Raw genomic sequence first — 19,092 nt, 5'->3', positions numbered from 1 at the left:
ATCAACAAACTTAAGAAAAAAACTCCCTAAGAATTACTTAATTTTAAAAAGACTGTTTTAAGAACTAAAAACTTCTATAATAAGAGTTGGAGTGTTTGGACTTTTTGAAAATAGAATTTGATTTCCTGTCAAATTTTAATAAAATCGAATATTTCAGAAGATGGACTAAACAAACAAAAAATAGTTAAAACTAACTTTAAAAGTTATCTGATGCCTCCCTACCACAGGAAGAAAAGGTAATTAAAGAATGTTGCATATTCATGAGGTAGACTGCATATTCAAGAGCCGAAGGGGGTCACCTTAGCCAAACCCAGAGGCATGGAGTCAATGGAAGAGTGACAGCAACAAACTTTAAATGCAAACAAGCCTGAAGGATTGTGTTTCCTATAACTTCCTGGAAATTGGAAAGAGAAGAGTATTAAAAATCTCTGAAGTGAATGCATTTGCACATGCACCCACACACCCACCCTCTGTTATCATGCTTGAACAGCAAGCACCCCACAACTCATCCTGTCCATCTCTACGAGCAAGTTACCACAAACAAATAAAGGAAAAGACTCTAGAAGAAACCAAACCAAGGAAAACCTCCCCAAAACGTCAGCATTGATTGGAGAGAAGAAGTTAACTAAAATGCTGCTAAGAGATTAGATTTAAACTCTTGTAACGATTTCACTGGGACATGAAATTGTTGTTGTGACTTAAAATATTAACAGTTTTTCCTAGTACTCGCCAGATGGTTAGACCATGTACTTCTGAAGAGGAGAAAGTGGCTAAACATTGGTAAACAGAGAAAAAGTGGGATTTAATTGGATTGAAGATTTTTAATATTCATAACTGGCCTGTTGCAGCTCCTTAAATGGTTTCTTCTAAGTAACAGATTTAAATATTTTCTTCTATTTCATAAAATGTAGACAAGATTGTTTACTTTACCCAACTACAAACTGGCTGGTTATAAATAATCAATAGGTCTATCTGCCCTGAAACAAAATTTTGCCCATCTGTAAACGCTTAGTTATTTAAGGATATACATCTAATGAAAGAATTCACAATAATTTGAGGGTAACGATATACTTTGGTAATTTACCAAAGTTTCCCCCCTGCCGCCCCCTCCCACCACTAAAGGTGATTGACTTTCAAGGGTGTAATCTCTGTTAAAAGCTATCCACAGAGAGACATACAGAAGAAATTGTAGCTGAAGTAACCAGTTCATCATTTGTGTACAGTCTTCTGTGTTTTGTCTAATGTTTTCTTTCCTTAATAATAAGATAAGCATAGTTAATAATTATGGCTATTTTGCTTGGTCTTGACCCTGGTGTACCCTAAGAGACATAAAAGAACCCCTGTAACTAAAACAGTGGGGAGCCCACAGTTCCTAAGATAGAAATTATTGATACAGCCTATCCAACAGTTAACCAGACATCCAACGGTTTAATATACCTCCTTTCCACACCACAGCACTAAGGGCTGGCATCAGCATTCACCATTTTACTTTTTTGGATGTGTGTGTGGGAAAGGGAGGGGGCAGGCACGTACCCAAGTGAATGTGTACACACACATGAGCAGAGTTAAAACCTTACAGGAGTTGATGGGTATGAATGCACCCTTCAAATAGCATAACTGTAAGGTTAAGTTAATCAACAACCCCACTGTGGCCCAAAGCACCAGTACATCCATACTCTATTGTAATAATCTTTGTACAAAATATGCTTTGTGAAGTATCATTTGAAAACTTATAACTCACTGGTCAATATCATCATAATGAAATGTATGTAGCAACATTATATGTTAAGTTATGAATTCCCCTCTATAATATTATTAGCACATATTCAAAAACAGCCCTGCCTAGGCAAAAGTTGTTAAACAGGTCTATCCTAAAAAAGGAACGTGTGTGTTTACCTCAGTTTACATACAAGTAGCAAACATGATCATCAAGACAGCAGGGGGAGGAGATGACAGGAAACAGAACAATTTGCATTTCAGCAAACACTAGTGGGAGAAGAAAGCTCATGGAGCATTACCAGATCCCATTGCCTTCCTCACAGCTTGAAGAAAACTTTACTTTGAGGGATATCCTTCTCAAAGATTCAATGGAATATTATAGAAAGGGTAAAAGAAACCCTAGTTCTCTCTTTCACCTAAGACAATGAAGGCATCGGCACCTTTGCTGACTGAGGATCCAATTGGAACATCCCCAGGGCCCAAATGTTGACTAGCCATTCAGGTCAAAAAGGGGCAACAGAAGTTTGACTCCATTGTTTACCTAGGTACATGCCTATCCCATGCAGGGCAGCCAGCAGCTGGAGATAACTGGAAGCTGTTCTTTGCCTAAAGCCTTTTGTGAGAACTGGCAGCAGAGAGGATAAATGAAAATAGCCTAGATCCAAGAAAAACCTCAGGGCCACAGAAAGCCACTAGGGCCCTTTTCTGCAGTCTCCTTCTCGGACACATAGAAACAAAAATAATTCACATACATCACTAGCCTTTTATTTCCATCATTCCAGAGAGTCATGTGCATGCTATGGACATAGGAATTGAGATGGGAAAGTAAACACGTTACAGATCCCTTCTCCCATCTAAAATATTATTTTAGCAGGCATTTTACTAAGGTACATAATCACATGTGCTGTAAATATAAAAATAGGCAGGTACCAATGCTAGCATCCCACAACAACCCTAAAAAATGGTTGGGTGGAGGTGGAATAATTCAAAATGGAAGCCTTCTGTCAAACCCTACTTGACTGGATACATTTGAATGCTGCCCATCCAAACTAACACAATACAAATTTAGTCTCTATATTATGAGAGAGACAAGGTAGGTGAGGTAATATCTTTTATTGGACCAACTTCTGCTGGTGAGAGAAAGATAACACTTCTCCTACCTTATGTCTCTAATATCCTGGGACCAACCCAGCTACACACTGCATACATATTATTGTAATTTGGGGGGGAGGAACCTTAATTTGGAAGCTGTTCCAAGCACAAGGAGTAAAATGGAAGAAGGAAATGAGTGCAAGAGACAAAAAGGAGCAGTCAGGAGACAAATCTGAACAAGGCATAGAGAGAGTGAAAGGGTTCGTAGGAGAAGATGAGCACAGATGTACATTGTCCTGTAGGCAAGGAAGATGACTGTCAGAAACTCTTTAGGATGAACAGAAACAGAAACAGTGGAATGCAGGGAAGCCAGAGAACAGGTCACAATAGTTGAAAATGACTAATGAATAATGTTCAATGTTTAGATTCTCAAAATGTGGTTGCAAAATCAGAAACCAGCTTTTAAAGATCTAAGTTTTGGGCATCTGTTCTGTATCTGAATTTATATTGATCCAAAGTGGATTAATGGATAACCTGCACCAAAATCCACAAAAACCCCTTCTCATCTGAGTCCTGCAAATTCTAATACGTGGATCTATTTAAAGAGGGGGTCTTTGCACCTACAAACTCTGGAAGGATCTAAATATGAACACACAGAGCCACGGTTTTGTTTTATTTTTATTTTTTTTAAAAGTCATTAGAGATTCTCTGAAGCACCAATAAGTCTGGCTTCCTAGCTAAACCTTTTAAAGAAGGGAAGTGGCAGTCCTTTTATTTTACAGCATGTTTATTGGCATACAGATTTCATAACCCCTTTCTCTCTGCCTCTACAGTGACTGCCAAAGTCAGTTTTGCATACTAAACATTCCTGAATATAGTCATCGTTTAACTCTGGCTTATGTTTGATCACAACATAAGTTAATCATGACTGAGGCCTGGTCTACACCTAATATTTAGGTCAACCTAGCTACATCACTCAGGGCTGTGGAAAATGTCATGCCCTGAACACGGCAGTTAGATCTATCTAATTCCCAGCACAGGCTTCTTCTGTAAAAATAACTACCATCTCTCAGAGAGGTGGATTACCTATGTTGATGGGAAAACCTCTTCCATCAAGGCATGAAGTGTCTACACTACAATGACATACTTGCAGCGCTGCAGCTGTGCCACTGTAGTGTAGATATACCCTGAGTTTGGACTGCAATCACGTGGCTGTTTGTAGTGCATTGGATTAAGAATCAAAGCCCCACTTCAGGAAATTTTCTATCTTGTGAGCCACCAGAAGTCCTTTGGAAACCTTGTTACATTCACCTAAATCAGGACTTTCACAAGCTAAAAGTGATCTTGGGGGAGATGCAAAGATGAAGGGATCAGTGAAAATGTAGCACCCTGATCTGGTTGTACCTGATTTAAGGCGTGTCTGCACACAGAAGTTCTGCTTGTATAACTAAACGGGATATGTTTAAATTGGTGCAGCTCTGTGTGCATACTCTTACATTAGTTAAAGCCTGGCTTATATATTGCCTTATTTTGCATCGGTATACTACACTGGTTTAATTAAGGAGGCTGTGCTGATTACCCTTCTTCCTCTCCAGTTTCAACCATTTCAAGCCCTCTCTTCTTTCCCACAAGGAACAGGAAAAACTGCGGTGTCTTTTTTACTTATCACCGTTAGGAGTTTTGGGACAGTGAAAACCGAGAGGTTGGTTCTTCAGTCTCTAAAATGGAATTGATAAAGTCCATCGAATCCTCAATAATTGCATGCAGGCAGGGTCGAATTTCCATTTAGGCACAGTAGGCACATGCCTAGGGGCACCGGCATTCTAGGGGAGCCTAAACAGTGACGAATTACCGCACGGGCCAGTGGGGCCCCAGCCAATTTGGGGGTCTGGTCCCACCCCCTGCTCCTCCTCCTGTCTCCCAGGATCCCACCACCCTGGCCAGGCCAGAAGCCAGAGCCCAGGGGTGAGCATATTCCCCCAACCCAGACCTGGCTGAGCTGGTCGCTCTAGCCCCTCTCCCTTCTCACCCATCTCCCTGCACGGAGCTGGCTTGGGCCCCCAATGCCCATGCAGAAAACACAAAGGTCAGCTGTAGGCAGGGGGGCGCTGAAGAGGCTGTGCCCAGGGGCATGTATAATGTAAATCCAGCCCTGCATGCAGGAAAGGGAGACGAAAGCCATCAAATTCAGAATGATCCCAGAGGAAGTGGGAAATTTCCCCCTCATCAGCAGACATGATTTTATCGCCTAACTGACTTAGCAAGTAATGCTCGGCTGTTCAATCTATTTTCTAAAGGCCTTCAGATCGAGTTCCAGTGTGGGGTGAAAGGCTAAGAGGATACGTCTTCAAGATCTGTTGCAAACAGAGATGGAAGAGGGCGGGCTTTCTGGAGAGGTCTGCAAAAATCTGAGACCAGGAGCTTCCACATAATCTAAATTTGCAAGGGGCCTGCTGAGAGACAGAAAGTGAAGCAGGACCTCTTAGGAGGGTCTGAAATCTTAACCTACTTGCCCACAGGAGGGAGGAAAAGCAGTCTTCATCTGAATCAATGGGGCTGTTTAGATAATGAAGTTTCAATGCAAGGGGAGGAGCTGTGCTGGTTCTTAGTTGTGTCCCACTGTTGGAATGGCCTGATTTATACAGGTACTGTCAATTAAAAGTACTAGGGTCAATACTGGGTACTGATTCCAGGGCCAAGACCCTTTTTTAGACCACCATGGGGAGACTATTAGGGGATCCACATCACACATATATTCTCCTCTCTGATGGACCACATCCGTTACAAACAGAAGATATGCATGCTCCTTAGGGGAGTTGAACAAGTCAGGAGACTGGCTGGCAGGAGCACTGAACAGCCAAGAGATGCTCCTCAAAGATCCATCCTGCTTTTTTAGGGGGGAGAGAATCCCAATACAAATTGTCTGAGAGCAGAAGCAAGGCCTTTAAATCTCACTTCAGAACACTGCTGTTATCACCTGGAAGCACTGCAGAAACCACCACTAGGGCTAGGGGAGACCTCAGCCTTCTTCCCCTGCTTCTGAAAAGAGAGACTTTCTTCCTAACAACTGCTGGTAAACTGGAGGAAGGAAATAAACATTTTTACTGAAAGAGAGCCTCAGAAAGCACACAGAAAGTAACCTCTGTCTTTCCAGAGAGAACACTAGGGATTCCATCAAGTACATGGTGCTTCCATGTGTCAGCAGAGGAAGCTATCAATATAGAAAAGAAAAATATCCACAGGGCAAATCTTTTTCCTCTACCTCAGTACATATCAGATAAGGATAATTATCTGGACAGAGAGCAGCAAGTACCCCTGCAGGAGTGTTTTCTTTAGGAGTATTCTAGCTCATATGTAGCAAACATCTAGTTTCAAATTTGTGTTTGATTGGAAGGTCTTAGGTCAGTTACAATTAACTCCAAAGACGCTTGGCTTGCAAGGACAGCACTGCAATCACAAGCACTAGCTATCCAAAGATTCATCTTTTCAAGTTATTTCCAAAGTGATATCCAGTATAAAATGATCAGGGGAGATCAAATGTTTAGTTTATAACCAATTTACAATGTCCGATTTAAATATGATTATCATACAATTTGTGTGCTCTGTGCAAGTGTGATGCAGGCATAAACCACTGTATCTACTAAAGCAGATAATTCCCTAATTAACCATCCAATACCAAATTCAATCTTATGATTGCTTGTCATAATCACACTGCTTATCAAAACTCAAAGCAAACTCTTTCAAATTATTTTAAGAAAAATCTCAGTGAATGACTGTGAAATGATTGTCTATAAAGTTACATATTTCAGTAATTAATCACATAAGCATTTTACCTTTTTCTTTAATCCTATGCCTAATGATTATTTGGAATTGTCTACTGTAGTTTGAAGATACACTTAAAATAGAAAATATTAAGGCTATTGTTAAAAATAATTTATGTGGGTACTGGATTCATATTGGTGGTCAACATATTCAGAGGTGAAATCCTGGCCCCACTGAAGTCAATAGCAGTTTTGCCATTGACTTCATTGCAATCATGATTTTCACACTTGGATTATTTCTCTATAAAAAATTAGTGACCGTATAAAAAGTTATTTTCCCCTCTTTACAAAGTTCAAGCCACAGAAGTTGACCTAAAGTGTCAATTTCCTGCCTTCATTAGTTTTATTGTCAAACAACCTATACCACCCACCCATGTACTTTTAATACTGGGAGACAAATGTCATCACAATCATTATTACAAGTTAGAAAGTTTGGCAAGTTGCCAAATAGTGAAAGTCATCAAATTATACATTGTTCATTAGCATTATAAAAGCAAAATGCTTGGATGTTCTGTTCTGCAGAGAGCTACAGACTACAGTGGCAGTACAAATCTGTAAGAGCTAAACTGGGTAATATTCAATCATGTTCATATTTAATCAATTACTTTCTTTTCACATATAATTGCAATTATGAAATGTTAATGCCAGAATTTCCCTTACTCTACCATCTTTCAGTATTCTTTTGGATGACGTAAGCTTTAGCAACGGCCCAACTGCTTATCGCTCTTTCAAAAACAAACCACTCCTTTGGAAACTTTACAAATATGGTATCCCTGTACTTTATGAAATACTCTCAAGGATTTTTTACCACCAGTACAACGTATGTTCTCACTTGTGAAGAAAATGTCTATTACTATTCAATTATTACTATATAGTTACCCACTGTCTCAAAAGTTTATCGACAGTAATTTTTAAATGAGTTTGATTGTAAATAAACTAATAAATCAAATAAAAAAAAGTTACTCTCTCAATTTCACTCCATTCTATAAGAATAGCAGGATCCTATAAGCACATGTAATGGGGGCACTCCCTTCTTGAATGCCTTCTAATAGCTGGGTCATTTTCTCCCTCCTGGCATCCCTCCCCCCGCAGGTTGCCAGTTGACCTTGAGAGGAGTCTTCAGTGGGTAGGCCCTTCAGCCAATTCACAAATTACTGACTTCCAGGGTATTAAAAAGAGTCCAGCAAATAAAACAGGCTCTTTGCCCTTACTAGGGTCTTCAGCTTTAAATTCAGCTCTTTGTTTCAGCAGCCAAATAACCCTGGCCCCCTTTTGGGGTTTATGCCACTTTACCTGTGGTGATGGAGGAACCCGGGCCTGCCCACTACTCTGGGTTCCAAGCCAGGGACCCTACACACAGCAGCCATGTACTGTTCCTTTCAATCTTTCACTGTTAGTTCTCTGAGCCTCTTCCTACCTGGTCCTTTCTATCTCCAGCTCTATCTCAGGGCCAGCATCCTCCCTCTGCAACCTCAGTGCACATTCAGACAACCATAAACTTTGGCTACTTGTCAGGTCCTGTGGCCAAAGAAGTGCACTCTTTTTCACTCCTCTATCCCAGACAGGAACTGACATGCTAACCCCCTGCAGCTCCTTTTATCTGAGCCTACTAGCTCTGATTGGCTGCTTCTATGAGGTCTCTCTAGGCAGGCCTGGAGGACCCACCTTCGCTGCTCCTTTCCTGGGGTGTGGTGTAGTAGGATCATAGGGCCTCCTGTAAGAAGTGGCAGATGACAGATACACTCCATTACAGCACCCATTGTATTTAAAGCTGCTATATAATTTCAGTTACAATCCTTTATTTTCACATATTCGTAGTTTTCCAAAACATTCCCTTTTGGCTCTGAAACTTCCACAGAGGTGGGAGGGTGAGTAGTGTTTTTTTTTAAATATAATGTCAGCAAAATACTGTCCTTTTGAGTTACGGGAAAGTGGACACAACCTGCTGTCACCTCTACATACCTTCCCCTCCCCTCCCCTCCCCTCCCCTCCCCACACCTTTGAAAAATATATAGAACATTAAAAATAAAGTTAGTAGCAAAGTCAATAAGAGTTTTGTCATTGACTTGCACTGAGCCAGGATTTCTGAGGTTAGCAAACTGATTGATATTAGAAATGTAGCACAAACATATTAATTTCTCATTGAGGCCTAGAGCCTCTTCTTGTGAATGGTGAAAGGAATGTTTTTTTAAACTTACAAGAAATTGAAAAATGACTTTTGGACATTCCCATCAGGCAACTACTAAGGCTATTAGCAGAAACTCATGAATTGCCCTTGTACAACATATATCTATTTCTTTCATGGCCCACCATCAGAGCATCTGAGTGCCTCACAATCCTTAATGTACTTATCCTCACAAAACCCCCATGAGGTGGGGCAGTATTGCTATCCCCATGTTACAGATGGGGATCTGTGGCACAGAGAAGCTACCGACTTGCCAAAGGTCACACAGGAAGTCGACAGTGGAGCAGGGAATTGACCCAGTTCTCCCAAGTCCCAGTCTTGTGTCCTAACCTCTTCCACACTGCACCTGAATCCTCCCTGGCCTGACAGAGTTCCCCGTAGGTGTAAGTGTTGTTCCTGGAAAAAATTTTAAATGATGGAAAATTTAAGTATTTCAAATAAAACACAAAGCAAAATCCTCCAAAGACAAACGGGAGGGAAAACAATCTCATCAAAACCAAAAGAAGTTTATTGGGGCAGAAAAATTGTGTATTCCATCGTTTAACATCATTCTGCAATTTTTATTACATTGTACTAAATTTTGCACATTCTAAATTTTAATTTAAAGTTTCTGTCTTTTCCACAGCAAAGATGCAAATCAAGAATGCAATGAAAATCAAGCAAAAAAAGTCTCCAGCTAGACAACAGAAGAAGCAAAAGGTGAGAACTTGCCCTTATTCTCTCATTCACCTTACTTCAAAAGCTTAATTGGGTCTATAGCTACTAACAGAATTTAACACACAGTTTCCTTCCCCTCCTCCACCATTTCTTCTTCGTCCTCTTCTTTTTGTGTGTGTGTCTTGTAGACTGAAGGGAAATAGGGTTTGTGACCAGTTTTGGTTTTTTGGGTGTACAAAGGCAGCCTGAAAATAAAAGGTTAGTGTCTGCTTGTTTGGGTTTTTCTTCTTAGAAATACCAAAAATGTCAGATTTCCTCTTTTGTGGAGCATTTCCTAAATGACTCAAATGCAGACTGGAAATTCTCTCAGGGCTGGTCTTTCTGCACTGATTTAAAAAGGTGTGTTTTCCTATCATATTAGTTTTACACAATTGAAAACCTCCAGTAAGTTACAGGCTAATAGGGACTAAAACTGTTTAACTGAAGAAGTGAGGAGTTCAATTCATAACCAAAAAAAGCTGTTTCCAAAAGTATTTTAAATAGGTATTAAAAGCAAACAAAAGCTAAGATTAGAACAGTCTGAATAGTTTTGTTTCCTGGACATCTCAGGTACCATAATCTTAATTGTTCTCTTAGTTTTCAAGAGTATGCAATGCCTGAATTTCTATTTGTAAAAACATCAACAAGCAGCAAAAATACCTCCCCACACCTACCTTGCAAAAGATACCAACTTACAAACCCTTCTTTCAGGGGAAGGGAATGTGTCTCATTTTATATTTATAAAGTGCCATTTCAATTTACACTGATTCACAACTGATTTTAATTACTGCTGTTAATTTTTATACAGTCAACATTCAACAGGAATATAATTCAGTTTTCTCTGGCCAGTTTCATTGGGGGGTACAATGCTAAATCAGATATTTAGGGCTCCCTTCACTGTTCATAACAGCTGCATGGTCCCACCCACTGAAATAAAGAGTTTTCACTTTGTAGAAGTTTGTCTCCTGTAAATTCCCCTTATATAAGTATATTGCAAAGCACACATGAAAGCTGAATGAGGGAGCACACAACTAACCAACAGGAATGCATAAACCCATTTTTCCCAAGTCTGAACCCATTCAAACAGTGTAAGTTTGAAAGTTTCCACTTAACTATGGCCATGTCTACATTACAAACCTTGGCCGATGCAAGTTGGGTTCATGTATAGTTGCTGAAGTTTGTACATCGCTCAGGCAGGTGCATGTGTGGCTGCGTGCATCAACACTGAGCATACTCACCAGGAATGTATGTGTCAATGCACAGTGCAATGCATCAGGGATAGATATCCTAGTGTGCCACAAGCAGCCATCTGGTAAAATGCCTTTTGGGATTTTTTGGCAATGTGTTGTGAGATAGAAATGACTCATCCAGGGATCTCTGGGAGCAAGCATGCAACTTTCTCTGTCCCATAATGCCATCCACATCCCACAATTTTCATGGCTTTCTTTTTAAATCCCACAAACCGCCTTTGCATTTTTCGGTGTCCGCCATCTCTGACAGAAGTGTGCAGCCCACAGAGCTCTGCGCTGTTCTCATGGACATTACAAATACAGAAGGCAAATTTCAGCCTATAGCTACAGACCTGCAGGGAGTGCTGCAACAATGGGAGACATGACAATCTCATCGAGGACAATTTATGGAGGGATATAGCAAAAAACCAGTTCAAGATGGTTGTTGGCATTCACAGAGTAGCTGCAGATTGTGCAGTGCTGCCTCTAGGCTCAGGAAATGAGCACTGACTGGTGGGACTGCACTGTAATGAAGGTCTGAGATGACAAGCTGTGGTTGAAAAACTTTCACATGCGAAAGGCCACATTTCTGGATCTGTGTGCCAAGCTTGTCCCAGTCTTCCACCACAGGAACACCAGAATAAGAGCTGCATTGACAGTAGAAGAATGAGTGGTGGTCACTCTCTGGAATCTTGCAACACCGGAATGCTACCGGTCAGTGGGAAATCAGTTTGGAGTTGGAAAATTCACAGCCGGGCTGTAGTTATGCAAGCATGGAGGGCCATTAATCATATCCTGCTACAGAGGACTGTAACTCTCAGCAATGCGCAGGAATAACAGATGGATTTGCAGCAATAGGGTTCCCAAACTGCAGTTTGGGCACATATCCCTATTTTGAAACCAGCCCACTTTGCCACAGAGTGTATCGATAGTTATGGTTATGCAAACATTGGTGAATCATCAGGGTCATTTCACAGATATCAGTGTTGCCTGGTCAGGGAACACAGGACTGTTCAGAAAGCTGCAAGCAGGGACATTCTTTTCCAACCAGTGGATTTCCATTAGTGATATGGAAATGCCCATAGTAATTCTAGGGGACCTGAAGAAGCCATATATTGGCCCCCTTGACTGTACCAAGGAAAGATTCAACTACCAGCTCAGCAGGTGGAGAATGACAGTTGAATGTGCTTTTGGTAAATTGAAGGGATGCTGGCGGTGTTTACTCACTTGACTGGATCTCAGCAAGAAAAATATCCCAAGAGTTATAACTGCCTGTTGTGTCCTGCATAATTTCTGTGAGGCAAAGGGGGAAAAGCTGCTGCCAGGATGGAGGTGAAGCAGCTGTCTGCATGAACAGCTAGATATAAGGGCCTTTACTAGAATCCAATGGGGAGCTATGCAGTTGAAGGTGGCTTTGAAAGAGCACTTTAACTGTCAGCCACAATAGTGTTCTGTGCTAGACTGTGCTCCAGGCGTGGAGCTGTGGGCACTGCTAAGAATTGCGTGCTTGCTGAATGTTTATAAGTACTGTTTGCTTTGAGTACCACCACGCATTCTGCAATATGTGTTGTGAAATAATAAAAACAATTTGATTCTCAAAAAACAGAACTTTATTGAGTAGGAAAAACAGTACCGAAAAACAATGGTATACAAACTTTTAACATATATTAACAGAGTGGAAGTTGAACACTGGAAGAGGAGTAAACATTTTTGTCTATTTCACTGCACAAATATAGTCCATTGTGGTTACACACATGCCACCTGCAGTTCTCACAGGTGAGTGCCTTTGAAGTGTATGTGAAGCTGTGGTTTTCCTTGCTGTCGCCTTGTGTGGAGTGCTAAGAGTAAGGATGCGGCCCATGATGGCACATGGAGTGTGGGAAGGAGTAGGAAGCAGTGACCATGGAGTTCTGCAAAGGGAGGGGAGCCTGGGATTTGGGGGCTTGTAGGTCAAGGATGTACAGTTTTGGGTTTGCAGACTGAGAAGATCCATTACGTCCTGGTGCATTTCCCCTTCCATGTCCTGCTGGGATTTTCTCCTGTCCTCACTTTCCTTCTCCATGCTGTCAGTCATATTGGCCCTTCAACCCCCTTGATCATAGTTTGATGCAACACTGACTTGCAGGATCTCACAGAACATGTCCTCCCTAGTCCTCTTCTTTCTCCTCCTCATCAGGGTCAGGCCTTCATGCCAAAATCTGCTGATAAAAACAGGCAGATGTGCCACTGATTCACAGTCACAATGGAAAGAGAAAGGTAAGTTTCAAAACTTTCTTCCCGTGTTCTCATAAACACTTTTAATAAAAATTGCTTATTCATGCTTCAGCTTTAGAGCGCCTGGTCTCAGCACCGCCCTCCAACCCCAGCCATAGTGCATACGGCTTGGTGGGAGGGAAGGGGTAGGGACGCTTTTCTGTTGCACGAAGCAATTTCAAACCCTATTCCATGGGTCTGAGTATAGGGCAAATGGCACTGAATGTTGGCATTATTTTCCACAGATGGTGATGGCGGCTTTAGCTGGTATCTCACTCCTGAGGTTAACAAAGGCACACAGAATACAGCTGTTGCTGGCATCCCAAAGCTGCCCACGCCCAGGCTTGTTTACTGCAATGGTGCCAGCCAAACTCAGAGTGGCGTGGGAAAGAGCCCTACATGGAGGAAGAAATAAGGCTGCCATCCATAGAAGCCTTTAGGAGAAAATTGCAGGATATCTCCATGAAAGTCTCATCGAGACTTCTGAGGAGGATAAAAGGGCCCTATGTACATAAACAAAGTGCTCTGCAGGCTATTCCCCAAGCCCCACCTACCCCAACACGGGGCTGAGAAGCAGAAACCAACGCTACCTCTGTTTGTTGTACCTCTACCTCTTTTCATAGAGTAAAACAATAAAAAGTTGAGATCTGTGTCTTATTAACTTGGAGATGGGCTGAGCACCATCTTTACATTTAGACATTTTAAGGAAAAATGCATGCACACACTTACCCGAGTTGCCTTCCCCTTCATCAGGCTCATCCACGCTCCCCTGGCAAGACTGTGACAGAATCTCAAACAGCTCCTGTCTCATAGCATGGCTGGAGCCCCCAGCAGCATCTCCTCCTCTGCCCTCTTCCCACTCCCACCCTCCTCACTGTTCACAGCAGGATTCTCAGGATTCTGGCTCCTTCATCACAGTGGCCAGCGGGGTGCTGGTGAGATCTCCACCACGCATGGCATGCAGCTCGTTGTAAAAGCAGCAGGTTTGCAGCTCATCACCAGATTTATTGTTGGTCTTCCTGGCCTTGTGGCATGCCTCACAGAGTTCCTTTACTTTCATATGGCACTGCTACTGTTCCCTAATGTACCCCTTTGCCTGCATTCCCCACGCAGTCTGTTCGTAGATGGCCACTTTTGTCAAGAGTCACTTTTGCTAAGAGTCCCCAGTTCTGAGTTCTGGGAACAAGAGGTAGCATGCTTTTGGTCACGGGTCCTTGGCTCTGTAATTTGCCAGGAATCCAAATTTGCTGGCCTTTAGTACATGGACCAAGGTCTATTTTCTCCTGTGGTTTTGGGGCCAGAGTGAGACTTGGGACTTCTATTCTGAGTTCACTTTGTCTGTTTCCTTATTTTTAATATGTTATGTTTTAAAATTATTGAACTAAAGCCCTGAGAATGGATTCATGGGTGCATATGTTATCATTCCATAAATAAGCGCATTCCCACTTATACACATGTACATGTTAAATTATAACATTACTTCGTTTATCATATTTAGTCAAGAATAAAACACTAAAACCCTGCACTTGACAACTATGCATACTCTTTTCTAATATACCAGCACCTATGTTACTACTCAATGAAAGCCATTACTCAGTGAAAGAGACATAAACTTTAGACCAAAGGAGACAAAGTAAAGTACATTAAACAATATCAGATGACAGAAGTAATTTTGGTTTTTGATCAGGTCTATAAGGCTCACGTGCTTGTCAGTGAACACTGGGCACATAAATACAATCAATGCAAGACAGAAACCCACACATCTAAATACCTTTATATGTATTCACATAACACTTTTCAAAAGAATGTGTATACTGATTGCCAATACAGAAAATAGTATATTCAGAAAATCCACATTGTATGCACTTTATAGCTATATAAGCCATAATATTTAATTTTACAGTATGCCATTTTAGAATTTCCCCATTGGTTTCCTTCTCTCATGTGATACAAGATGTAATTTGCCTCATATCATATGCTTTAAAGATTCACTTTCCATGCCACCTGCAAGAGACTTTAATGATTCTAATTACAGTGGGATGGGGTGATTCATGGGATTAGTAATTGATCATAGAGCCCTTCATCTCTAGATTACCAGTTCAAGTGTCACATAGATCTGTAGTGCCAAAATAGTTACAAAGTGTCAGCTGTTTGGAAGCCTGAATAATATGGCTTGGTGGTCTCAATCGAGATCATAGTGATGTGTCACTGCAATTGGCACATCTGCTGAAAGGCTATGCAGACAGGTCAATGATTGAACTTGCTTGGATTTACCCTCGCACTTCTACAATTCCTCTGAGTAAGGATTGAAACACTTGAATAGCACAGGGTTAGCTTTCATTGTTGCTGCTTTTCTTGTGCTTTTTTCTGTGGCTATTCAAAGGACTCATGTTAACCTGTTTGTTAGAAACCATTATATGGAATTTTTAAAACTAAAAAGTGTATCTATTTTCTGGCTTCAATATAAATGTCCAACATCTCTGCCTCTCTGTGTCCTAAATCCTGCAAAGACTTATACACATGCTTCACTTTACTACCATTATTATTAACCACAAGTTGACTCATTGAAATCACTATTGAATTGAATTTACTACTCATGGCAGTAAAGTTATGCATATACAAAAGTCTTTGCAGGTTCAGGGCTTTCTAGAATGCCCATACTTTAAGTGCATAAGTCTTTCAGGGCATTTCTAGAGGGCTCATACCGAACTTAATGGAGACAATCACATTGACTTTGGTGGACTTGAATCAGGCCTCTACACAGGGTCTAGGACAGCGGTTTTCAAACTCTGAACTGAGCCTCCCATGGAGCTTTAATCTTTGGTTGCACCTCCCACTGCCTGCCCCTCACCCTTTGGGTTTTCAAGGTGGGGTAAAGGAGTGTACAATGGTCTCTGGGGGTGGAGCCAGCGCTGGGCATGGATGCATTGACATTCACCCAAAGGTTAAGTGGCCTCCTGAGGTGAGTCAGGGGAGGGAGCTGGCACACTCTCGCTGAGTCCGCCCATGCAGAGCTGGCGTCACCGCTCGCTCCCCCGAACTTTCCTCTGCACCCCCCTGTAAAAGGACATGCCCCACAGTTTGGAAACATTTGGTCTAGGTATTCAGTAAATCTTAAAATTCAATTATCATTATTTTAAAATCACCCATTTAATACAGCTTGCCAGAGCTACCCTTTTATCCTAGCACTTCTTGGCAATGTGTCTCATGTGACACACGGGCATTATAAGTCCTGCTTTACTCCTGAAAAATCTAGAGGGATGGTCAAAATTAAGTTACATATCTCTCATCATCATCTGAAGATAAATCTTAAGACATATGTTGAACAAGGGGAATATTTGTTTTTTCAGTCTTCCAAACTACCTAAAATGTTAGAAGACTCCACCACATCCATTTTAACTGTAAGACTCCCATGACTTTGATTGTTTTTTTCCAAATCCCTGATAAAATGCTAATTCCTATTTCCGAAAAATGGCTGTACCCACTATTTCAGAAACCAACAATCCCCGTAAAATTATGCCCTCAACAATTAAAAAAAAAGCTTGTTTTTGTTATTAACCACACTGAGAACTAGTGAAGCAAAGCTCACAATTGCTTTAAATACTTGTTGAATGGAGGAGCCGATTAAAAAGGGGATCACACTTGTTGTACACAGGAAAACAGCTCCTCATTTTCTACCCCCATGATTTTACCTCTCCCATTTCAGAGAGCTAAGGAACAGCAAAGAGTCAACAACATAGCTCCTTGTATCTAACCAAGGGATTGTTTTACATTTTCAGATCCCCTTGTTTATATCTTTCTGACTATATATTACTGCCGTTTTCAACAGCATTTTTAAGCTAAAACAGTACCTCTCGCCCAGAGGAAGGGGCAGCACAAACAATGCCCCCTCTGTGCCCAAGCCTGGAGAAAAGGGCAGCATCCACGACACACACACCCAAAGCAGAGAGGGGAGCAGCACTCACCACATCCCCCATGGAGAAAGGGGCAGGGTGGGGCAGGGAGAGGGTGGTGCACCCACCCCTGGAGGAGGGAGTGGCACCCATAACCCTCACCACCCTCCCCTTTTTCTCCAAGCCCAACCCCAGAGAAGAGGGTGGCACTCACGGCGGGCTGAGGGTCGCCCTCTTCATCCTCTCTCCCGCCCCGACCGCCCCACGCCGGGCAGGGGGCAGCACCCAGGACGCACCCGTCTCCAGCCCCCCAGAGAAAGGGGCAGCCCGGCCCCGCCTCCTCCTCGGCGCAGCCCCTCGTCTGGCTCCTGAGTGGGAGCGGCCGCCGCCACCCCGACCCCACCCCGTGGCAAGGCAGCGGCCCCCGGGACCCCTCGCCAGCCGCTCCCAGCCGAGCAGAGGTGGGGGGAGCCCAGGGCAGGGGGACACTCAGACCCTCCCGAACTGGGAGCGGCCGCGCGGTCCCCCCAGCCCGGCCCGGGAGTCGCCGGGACGCACCTTCAGGCTCCCCCTGCCGGGGCCCTTGGCGTGGACGGGCAGCGGCGCGGGCGGGCTCTCCAAGCCGCCTTCCTCTTCGTCCTCCTCCTCCTCCTCCACTTCCACCACCACGTCCTCGTCCTCCTCCTCTTCCTCCTCCAGCGCCGCGGCGGAGCCCTCTCGCAGGGGCGGCCTCCAGCAGCCGCTCTCGGGCTTGGGGGCCCGGCCCCCGTCCTGGGCGGGCGCTGGCGGCTGCACGCTCCGCCGCCGGCTGCCCAGGCTGGCTCGCTTGGCCAAGCGCCGCGCCTGCATGCTGCGGGGCCCGGGATGCGCTTCGGTTCAGGGCGGCGGCCCCGCGCCGGCCCCTCAGACACCCGGGGCTCGGGAGGCGGCGGCGGCGGCGCTCACACGGGGGCAGAGCCGCGGGTGGGGGCAGCGAGTCGGTGCAGTGGGCGCGCTGCAGCCATCGGGGCCAGCGGGGGAGGCGAGCCCGGGTGCGAGCGAGCGAGCGGCTGTGGAGGGGCTCGGCAGCCCCGGCTCCGCCGCTTCCCCACCTGCTCCCGCTGCCCTCGGCGCGGGCCTGCCTGTCCCCTCTGCCCCAGCTGTCGGCAGCGGTGCGTTCCTGCTTTACTAACCTCTTGCAGGCAGCAGCCCACTAGTCCCCTGCCCCAAAACCCGGACTGGATTCCTCCCGCTCCCCGCGCAGCCAGGCCCTTCTCCAGCGCTGTCATCGCCCCAGCCTCCCGGCCAGGGAAGAAAGGATCTCCCTGCTGGAGAGAGCGAGCCAGCCCCGGGGAGAGGATTAGCGGTGGTTAACATTTGCCCCCTGACTTGCCCCATGGTGACACTGGAGGGATGCTGTCGATCGCAATAGGACCGAGGAGGAGTAGATTTCCACCATTAAAAAAGCAAACTGTCATTCTGAAAACAATCATTATTCGGGAGTGAACCCTCTCCACCTTACCTCATGGTGCGGGGCACCATTCATCTGAGTCCCAGAGCGCCCTGTGTTTTACTCCTATTGGGTGTCCCACATTTTGTGACAAAGTTATTTACAGCAGAAAGAATCAAGACTCAGTGAACTATGATACAGCAACGTGCGTCTCCATGTATGTAGGATCACAGTAGGTAGAGAGGGGGCTCCAATAAGATTATCCCCCTCTCCCCCAAAATCCAGCCCTCTGAGGATAGAATATTGTCCTAGTAGATGATATGTCCTATATTAAAACTGATATAGCACTTTCATTGATTAAACAACAACATTGCCAGAGCAAGGTACTTTGTTATTTTTAAAAGAGCTCCCTGCATCAGAGCTACCAGCAGTTTGAGATGGACAACCCTGGGTTTTGAACACCTGTTCTAAAGAATTGGAGCCCTAGCCAATGTTGCAGGACCATGGCAACTGTTAGCATCCTCACTTCTGCTGTCTCTCCACTCCTTCACTTTTAAATTCATTATGTGCTGTTAATACAAGCCACTTTCTTTTTTTGCTCTGCCTCATGCTCCTGTGTAATTAGGTAGGGATTTTACACCTTTCTCTGTATCCTTCTGCATTTGTGACAAAATCTGTGAATAGATTGACCATTGGCAATTCCTAGATAGCAGTTCTTATTCAAGATATTTTTCCAAGAGCCCCACAGTAGGTACTGCAAACACTTGGAAGACTT

General features: G+C 43.7%; 1 protein-coding gene across 5 annotated transcripts in view; it reads right to left on the bottom strand.

The window, feature by feature from the left end:
• ZNF704 (zinc finger protein 704) overlaps window positions 1–18,174 on the bottom strand; it is a 136,743-nt gene extending 118,569 nt beyond the window's left edge. For 4 of the 5 annotated variants that reach the window (XR_010920850.1, XR_010920851.1, XM_067553566.1 and 1 more), the window contains exon 1: window positions 17,447–18,174. Coding sequence is in view for 2 of the 5 variants with exons in the window: in XM_067553566.1 (XP_067409667.1) it covers window positions 17,447–17,737 (291 nt within the window). In the remaining 3 variants the exon portion in view is untranslated. Of the gene's footprint in view, window positions 1–8,049; window positions 8,186–17,446 lie in introns of those variants that run through there. The other variant, XR_010920852.1, reaches the window with a different exon arrangement.
• Between the last annotated feature and the right edge of the window lie 918 nt (window positions 18,175–19,092).

Source organism: Emydura macquarii, unplaced genomic scaffold (genome assembly GCF_026122565.2).
Source record: "Emydura macquarii macquarii isolate MOO-44397 ecotype Brisbane River unplaced genomic scaffold, CSIRO-AGI_Emac_v2 contig_1477, whole genome shotgun sequence".
NCBI lineage: Eukaryota > Metazoa > Chordata > Testudines > Chelidae > Emydura > Emydura macquarii.
This window is presented reverse-complemented; position numbering and strand designations above follow the sequence as displayed.